Source organism: Condylura cristata, unplaced genomic scaffold (assembly GCF_000260355.1).
Source record: "Condylura cristata isolate star-nosed mole 26May11 unplaced genomic scaffold, ConCri1.0 scaffold00020, whole genome shotgun sequence".
Lineage (NCBI taxonomy): Eukaryota > Metazoa > Chordata > Mammalia > Eulipotyphla > Talpidae > Condylura > Condylura cristata.
This window is the reverse complement of record NW_004567121.1, coordinates 36,884,659-36,893,376: the sequence shown is the minus strand read 5'-3', so window position 1 is coordinate 36,893,376 and position 8,718 is coordinate 36,884,659. Positions and strand designations below refer to the sequence as shown.

At 56.7% G+C, this 8,718-nt stretch overlaps 1 protein-coding gene across 1 annotated transcript in view; it reads left to right on the top strand.

Moving 5' to 3' along the window:
• Positions 1 to 8,718, top strand: part of GREB1 (growth regulation by estrogen in breast cancer 1) — a 63,304-nt gene that overhangs the window by 9,857 nt on the left and 44,729 nt on the right. The window contains 1 exon segment of the mRNA XM_012727364.1: positions 5,132 to 5,310. Within this exon segment, the coding sequence (XP_012582818.1) occupies positions 5,154 to 5,310 (157 nt within the window). The 5' untranslated portion in view covers positions 5,132 to 5,153.

The following is an 8,718-nucleotide window of genomic DNA, read 5'->3' as shown; positions in this document are numbered from 1 at the left end:
GTGGGCTACAACGCTCTGTCATTGGTCATTTTTGATCTGAAACGGCCATTTCATGTGAATCTTCAGATTCCCCCTCTGCCGCCTCCCCCTCAGTCTTCAGATGTAGCCAGAAGGGGCCGTAGTGCCCACTGGCCACCCTCTGCGGGCCCCCCCATGCTGGCTCCTGGGGGGTCCACAGCAGCCTAGCGGCCCATTCTGCAGACGGGAGCACGGAGGCGGGGTGAGTGACTCACACTCCTGCCGGGCTCCCCAGCCCGGCTCTTGTGCGTTAGGCGCAGCTGTGGCTTGACCTTCCTTTGGCCACGACGGGCACTGGGCTGGGCTCGGGGGGCCCCTCGCCTCCAGGTGCTAGCGGGGGAGGGCCCCGGCCTGGCACTCTGTGTGCCGTGTGAGGGCGTGGGCGTCTCCCAGCAGTGAGCCGGCCTGCATGTCTGTGCTGGAGCACAGTGAGCAGGGCATGAGCCTGGCTCGGAGGCCGGGCAGCGTCACCTGCATTCCGGGAAGTGTTTGGGGGGGGGGTTCAGGCTTCCTCCTGGGAACCCGGGCCAGGCTGGCCTCCCTCGGGTCCTCAGCGCCCATCTGCCACGTACAGGATTCTGACCCTCTGTGGGGCCCCTGCTTCTGCAGCCCAGGCCGCTCTGGCCTCTGGTCGCCCAGCCCTTGGCTCGAGGGGGGCTGCAAGGAGGCACCCGCCGCCAGCCCCCCACACGTGTGGAAAGTGGGCTCTGCGCACTGTGGCCCACAGGGAAGAAGAGCACCCACAGCGGTGCCTCGCTCTCCCGCCTGCCCTCTTCTGAGTCAGCGCACTTGTGACTTGAGCCGCATCTTCGCACAGTGGTGGCTTTCATTTTTTCTCTTTTCTGTTTCTGTCTGGCCGTAAGACGTTTAACCTTTAACATTCGCTCAGGGCTGGGAAATGAAATGCCCGTTGTGTTTGTAGATCTGGATATTAGTCCTTTGTGGAATGTTCGATGTGAGAGTATTTTCTCCCATTTGGTAGGATTTTTTTTTCTTTTTTTTTTTGCATTTTAGTGATAGTTTCCACCTTGCAGAAGCTTTTTAGTTTGACACGTTCCCAAGAGTTTATTTTTGCTTTTGTTTTCCTTGCCGTTGGAGCTGAGTCCCCACAGAAATCCCAGAATCAGTATCACAGAGGGTTTTACTGTATTTTCTTCTATGTATTTTATGGTTTCTGGTCTCACATCCAAGTCTTTAGCCCCCTTTGGGATAATGTGTGTGTTGTGTAAAGAGAATGGACAATGGTCTGGTTTCATGCCCCTGTGTGTGGCCGTCTGCTTTCTTCCCCAGCACCGTTTGCTGAAGGGATTTTCCTTTCTCCATTGTATATCCTCAGCTCCTTTGTCCTACCTACTTGTCTGTGTAAGTGTGGGTTTCTTTTTGGCTCTTGATTCTAGTCTGTGTGTCTATTTTTATTTTAATACCAGACTATTTTGATAAATGTAGCCTTATAGTATGTTTTGAAGCCTGGGAGCATAATAACGCCATTCCTTTTATTTTTTGGTCAGAATTATTTTGGCTTGGGGGAGTAGCTCAGGGATAGAGCATTTGAGTGCAGAATTATTTTGGCTATTTGGGGTCTTTGTGGGTCCATATAAATTACAGTAATGTTTTCTCTGTTTCTTTGAAGAATTCTCTGATAGAGATCGCATTGAATCTATATATTGCTTTGGGTAAGGGGTACGCTTTAGTAACTCTGACTCTTCCAGTCAATGGGGAGGGAATATTTTTCAATATTCTTATCATTTTTGTTTCTTTCAGCTGTGTCTTATAGTTTTCATTGAATTGGTCTTTCACCTAGGTACTTAAGATGCCATGGACAATGGTATTGTTTTCTTGATTTCTTTCTCTTCTAGTTCATTATTTGCACGTAGGAAAGCAGCTAATGTTTGTATATTGATTTAGTCTCCTGCCCCTTTACTATGCTGCACATTGTTTCTAACAGTTTTTGATGGGGTCTTTAGGGTTTTCTGTGTGTAGTATCCGGCCACCTGTCGATCAGGATAGTTTTACTTCTTTCCCAACTTTTACAGCTTTCCTGTGCCATTATCCCTTTCGTGTTTCCTCCTTTCTCCTCTTCCCCCCCCCCCACTCTCCTTCCTCTCCTAATTCTACTTCTCTTCCCCCAACAAGACTTCCTTCAGGCTGCCTCTTCTCTAAGACTCTCACATGGGCTTCAGTCTGCCCACACTGTCGGACAGGGAGCATTCCCGACGGACGATGTCTGTTAGTTTTCTTCCTCCTTCTGTCTCTCTCCGTCCACATCGGGCTTGGTCTGGAGTTCAATGGGTTCAGTGAGCTGAACGAGACCCTGGGAAGACGGGGTCCGGAGGCCTGCTCCGTCTTTTCCGCCACTGGGCCTGATTCTTTAGGGGCCCCCTGTAAAATGGGCTGAGCTTGAAACTTCTCCATGTGGGCCTCAAGCTCTCCAGACTAAGATCTTACAGAAACAGGAGGCATTTGTGAGGCTGTTAATTGGCGGCAGCTTTAAACAGACCACCCTGAATGGAAAATAATGCAGTGTCCCCAAATGTGGCCAGTAAATGCTCATTCACGTATTGAAGTGTGCAGCAGCAGGTCAAGAAAAAAGGCAGACGGCAGGCGGAGCCCAGCCGCTGGCTATTAGCGGCTCCAGCGGCTGACCTCTGCATTTCACTGGCTTTCTTTTTGTTGGGCTAATTCCTGGAGCAATCCTCCCAACAGCTCATTTCCCCAGGCTGTAAGCAGAGGCTGGCCAAGGGGCCTGGTGGCAGGAGTTATTGCCACGGCAGGAAGTGCTCAATGGCTCCCATTTACTGTTAGTTGGAAGGGGAAAAGGCTGGCTCTTTGCGACAATGGGGCCGAAAATTGACCTGACTGCATGGCCAGGCCGGTCTTGAAGTGGACAAAGGGATTCTCGTGTTGCTCAAGTTTCGTGAAGAACTTGGTTTTTTTTTTTTTTGTTCTAGAGGTGTGTTCTGTGTGGATTTTGCCCATAAGGTCAGTGTCCTTATCTGTAACATGGGGAGAATCTTCCTCCGAGAATGTGAATGTGTGCATGGGCGCCGGCCGTTGGAAGGCAGGCCCCCCCCCCCAGCTCACCTGCTTGTACATGCTTTTAGTCTTTCGGTCCTGTGGGTTCTGTTTTTCTGAGATGTTTGGTCCAGAGTAGCTTAGCCGCCTGCGAAGGGCACCCGTGGCCGGCCGTAGACTGGGGGAGAACTTTGACTTCAGGCTGCGAGTCTGACTACGGCCAAGTTGCCCCGTGCAGATGTCGAGACCCCGCGCTCGACGCTCTGAGACTCCGTTTCCTCATGCGCCTGGTGTGGACTAGTGTGTCCGGCGGGAGCCAGTCTCACAGCTCAGGCGTGGGCGCAGCCCCGAGGCCAGCACGACCTTAGGCTGGTCGTAAGGGCTTGTCTGGGCAGGTGTCCTGGCAGTTGTCCTTCTTGGACAATTTTTTGAAGTCAAATGCGACTTTGAAAAGCAACAGTGTTGTCTATAAGTATTATGCAGGGATATGGAAGAAGGGGATAGCCTCTCTCCTCTGCTCCCGGGCGTGGGGCTCACCTCTTTTCCCTTGCCTGTGCTGTCTTTGTAAAAACGCATCCGATAATGTCAAAAAGTAGCCATTAACCAATTTAAAAAGTAGCCTAAAGAGGCCACAGTTGTTATCACGATGCAATAAAAATCAGAAAAGGATAAAATAAGGCTGACCTCTCTCCTCCCAAGGCTTGATTATTTAGAAATTGAACATGCACTCCTGGATAATTATCACATCAAAGAGGGAATGGAAGGGAGATCATAAACTGTCTCAACATAGATGAAAAGAACACTTACCCTAAACCTCTGTGCCACAGTAAAGGAGGTACTCAGAGGAAGATGCAAAGCTGTAAACACCTTCCCAGGTGAGAGATAAAGACGATGATAATCATTTTAAGAAGTTTGAAAAAAATACAACAAAAGGAGACAGAAGGAAATACAAATAAAGCTAAACTTAGAGAAATTTAGAAAACAAATGGAAAATCAGTATAAATGCTGATTCTTGGGGTGGACTGAAAATGGAGATTTGGCAGAGGTGTTATCTGAAAGAATTCTGAACAGATACCTGCACCTTGATTGGTGGAATATGATGCAGCCGTCAAAAAGGTTTCAAATCCAAGGCATGTGTAATGATTGGGTAACCTGTAACATTCGGTGAAAAAAGAGAATAAAAGACTTATAGCTTGTAAATAGGAGCTTTCATCAGACCTAGTCCGAAGTTCTGGAAGGAATCCAGTCTGGGAAGACACATCAAAGTGTCTTTGTAGCAGTGAAGCCCTGTGTAGGCTGCGCACTCAGATGAGTCTTGAGACTGTTGTGCTGAGCCGTCACACAACCCTGCAGTCTGTGATCCCAAGGCTAGGGAGTTTCCAGAGTAGGCAAAGCCACAGAGAAAGTCTGTCAGTGGTCACCTGCGGCTAGGGGACTTGGGCACTGGGGGCTGGCCCTGCAGGGTCAAACCTACAGGGTGGGAGACTTCTTGGGGGGATGAACATGTTCTGCCCTGAAGAGCCCAAAACCAGTGAATTACACCCTTCCAGAGGGGGGACAGTTTGGTCTGTGATTTCTATTCTGGTCAACTGGCTACTGGGGGGAAAAAAATCACACAGTTCCCTTGGGGAAGGAAGTGGCTGTGATTGCCCCCTGCCCCCCTTCCCGCCTCCTCTCTGATTTCCGTATTTCCAGATCGTCCAGGTGTCATTCCTCATGACTTGCTTAATGGAAACATACACGCATTGGGGTGGGATGCCTGTCCCCAGCCAATGCCTGCTGAGTGCCAGGCCCTGGGCCCTGGCCGCCCCCACATGCAGGCGGGTGCAGGGCTGCCCCGAAGGTCCAGGAAAATCAAACCTCATTTGCCTGGGGCGTCTGGGGGCGGGGTCACCTCCCAGGCAAGCGGGGCATGCCTAAGCCCACTTCTGGTGGCTCCTGGAGGAGGTGAGGGAGCTGCTCTCGCTCCCTGGGAGCAAGCTGTTACTTATATGACTTCCTGCCATTGCAGCCGAGCGCCCGCCCCCGCCTGCCGGAGCAGTCCCCTCCCACCCGTGGGTCCCCAGGCCCGGCTTTGACCGCCCCTGCGGTGTTTTGACAGAGCGCCGCGGTCTCTGCGGAAGATGGGGAACTCCTACGCCGGGCAGCTGAAGACCACGCGCTTCGAGGAGGTGCTGCACAGCTCCATCGAGGCCTCCCTGCGCTCCAGCAGCCTGGTGCCCCGGCCGGTCTTCTCCCAGCTCTACCTGGAGGCCGAGCGGCAGCTCTCCGCGCTGGAAGGTAGGGCTGCCCGCTCCCTCCGCGCGTGGCCTGGCCGCCCAGCCCCTGCTCTGCTGGGCAGACAGTGTCCATGGAGAACGTCTGGGTTCTTGGGAACCCCAGGCCTTCCCCTGACCAGACCGTCCCAGAGCGCAGCTGCAAGGCACTGATGCGGAGGGCCGGGGGCTGCAGCGGCTGGACGCGGCCGAGGTGGGAGGCGTGGGGGTGGGGGGTTGTGTACCTTGGACCCGGTTACGTCTTCTTGCTCTTTGTTCCCTGAATCACACTGGTGGCTTTGCAGGAAAAAAAGAAAAAGCCAAGGAGCACGCTCCCTCAGGCGTGGGGTCTCCTCCGTTGACTTAGCTCTCTGGAGAGCGAAACAGTCGCATTGCTCAAGTGTTCGCTTGTGTTTTTATGGCTGTGCGTGCTCAGGGCGGAAGTCACCCCCCGGCCATCCGCGCCGGGGGCAGTGCCTGTTGCGGAAGGTGTAGGCCAGAGGTGCAGGGGGTGAGAGGAGTCACCAGAGTGGGGAGCAAAACCAGCAGATCCACTGAAATCCCGTGCTGAGGGAGCAGCTGGGAGACAGGAGGGGTCTGCCGCGCCCTGCGGTCACTCCCTGGCCGGGACTGGGGCTCGTGCAGCCTGGTGACAGCGCTGAGACTTACGCCTGAGGCCGCCAGCGAGGGCTGTGACCGTTCCCTTGGCAGTTTGTGTCTTGAACTTGAGACACTTGACCCAGCAGGGGCGAAGCGGAGGAGGGCCCCGGCTGCAGACAAGGATGAGTGAGCCATCGAGTGCGAAAGCGTGCCACGCGCTGGTGCGGGGTGCAGGCGTGCGTGTGGGGGTGCAGGTGTGCGTGTGGGGGTGCAGGCGTGTGTGGGGGGGTGCAGGCGTGCGTGTGGGAGTGCAGGCGTGCGTGTGGGGGTGCAGGTGTGTGTGTGGGGGTGCAGGTGCGCTCGGGGGCTGCGCCGCTGCACACCAGCGGGATTGGGGTCCCAGGTCCCGTCGATGGTCCCTTTTCCTAGCCGGGGCGTTTCTGTGTCCCCTGGAAGTTCTCACAGCATTAATCTGCGCCACTCTGGCAGCGTTCTGACGAAGTTAACCTTGCAGACAGCAGTAGCTCAGGCCTAAACCACCACATCGGCGGGAGACCGGGCGGGGCGGTGTGCAGTCTGCACTGCTGTGCCGAGCGGGAGCCGGGGGAGACCCGAGCGGGACTGAGGCTGTGCCGTGGCCGGGAGTCTGCGCCCTGCTGTGAGCGGGCACCTTAACTCGCCACGGTGGGAGGCTTGGCTGCCGAGGCCGAGTGCGTAACAGTGGTCACGCTGAACAGCTTGGTGCTTGGAGCGGAACCCTAAGAAACCTACAGTGTCTTCACTCTCACGGGGGTGAAATCCAGTGGAACCCCAGACTTTGGGAAGACGGGAGCAGAGGGTGCTTGTAGTTTCGGAGAAGGGGAGCGGCAGCTCTGGGGTGTCCCGGGCAGAGGTGACGCTCCCCGGGGGGACAGGAGCCAGTTGGGCTCCCCACCGCCTCCCCTTCTGCTGAGATCTCCTTAATCCCCTCTCTGGGCCCCCCACTGGAGGCTCCATCTAGAATGTTCTATCTCCTGGGGAGGCCCCACCTGCCCGGCAGCCTTGAAGCTGCCCGCCCCCTTCCTCTGTGTTAGTGTGAAAACCTGGATCCTCCCAGCTGTTCAGCAAGGAGAACACGGACGGACACCCTCTGCGATTTTCGGGGAGTTGGTGGAAAGGGAGTTGGTGCAAACTTTCACGTTTGCAGAGTGTCACCTAAACTCAGCACTGAGCTCCAGCCTGTCTCTGGCCCTAAAACTGGGCAGGCGGCCTGTCCGTGCCGGGGCTCGTCTGCCTGTCTGCCTGACTGGTAGAGACGTTTGCTGTCCTTCCTCAGACACTAACTGTAGAGGCTTTTCGGGTCGGGGTGCCTGTGCCTGGCCCCCACAGCTCTTCAGAATCGGGCCACCCCTTCTAGGGAGGCAAGCGTTTTAATTTTGGTCTTCTCAGGAAGACCAACAAAAACAGCTAACTAGCAGGATGCAGGCCAGAGCCTATATTGCCCCCCACTCCCCCCCTTTCCCCCCAGTAGCCCCGGGGAGGCTGCTAGGGCCTGGCGCCTGAGAGCTGGAAGGCCCGCCCTCCCGGGCTGGTTCTGTCTGACACCCTCAGGCCCTCGGCCCTGCCTGCCCGCGCCTGCGACTGACTGTCTGGTTTCCTTTCTCAGCGGAAGTCGCTCCGCTCCCAGATCCCATCAAAGGCCCTGGACCGTCTGGGTGGACCTGACCTTTAACCTGAGTTCTCTCTTTGCCGGCCTGAGGCTTAAGCCCTCCTCTTTCACCCCTCCAGCCTGCATTCCTGTTCGCTTCCGCTGGCCGCTGAATGGGCAGTCCCCGGGCCTGGCTTTCTCTCCCTCTTCATGGGACGGTTGGCCGGGTCTCCGCCCCCGGGGCCTCTGCAGCTCTGAGCGGACCTGTCTTGATTTCCTGCAAGGCCCTCACGCCACCCAGAGCTCAAAGGGCGGCTTGGGCGTCCAGAGTCGTGCAGTGTCCTGGCCCCTGGGCTTGGCCTTCTGCTGACCCCCCACCCTGCTGCGTCTAATGGAGGAAGAGGCTGAGGAGAACCCCCGTTATTTGTGCTCTTCCTGGCGCATCTTTTTACGGTCTCCCCACCTCCCGTCCTCCGGAACTCTCGGCTCACTTCCTGCTGTGACCTTGCCAAGGTCACGGGCGGGGCTGCCTGGGCTGCCTGCCTTGCCCTCTGCCGTGGCTAGTGCCTCTGCAGGGGCGGCGGCTCCGAGCTGCATTCCCGGTGCCCGCCCTGGTCCACGACACCTGCAATAACCGCGCCACTCTGCAGCCTTCTTCCCCGATGGCCAGCTCAGCCCGACCTGCTGGGGCCACATCTGCAGAAGCTGATGCCCAGGGAGGTTGAGGCCTGCCGGGCCGCGGCTTCGTCACTAACTCAGCGCCCCGAGTCACTTGACCCGCTGCGGGGGCGGGGCGGGGTGAGCCGAGGAGAGCCGGGCGGTGGCAGCTGGCACAGCGGCCCTGAGGCAGGACACGGGCAGGGGTGGGAAGCAGCTGCGTCCCAGGGGTGTCCTCGGGGCTGCCGGTGACCCCCCGGAGCCGCAGACCTGTTACACCGCCGCTGCACAGCTGGCCAGGGAGGGAGGTTTTCTCCCTGACGGTCGGTTGGAAGAGGTCAGAAGGAGGCGGCTTCGGCCGCCCAGGGAGCGCCTCGCAGGCCCCTCTCGCGTGTCTGTCCGCATGTTGGGCAAATGAGCTGGACCTGCGGTGCTCCAGTCCCCCGGCAGGTATTTCCTGCCCCTCTTCTGTCCGAGGCGTTTTGTGGGGTGTCCGGGCAGCTGCACAGGTGAGGGGGCCGAGTCTGGGGCCGAGGCCAGAGCACATTT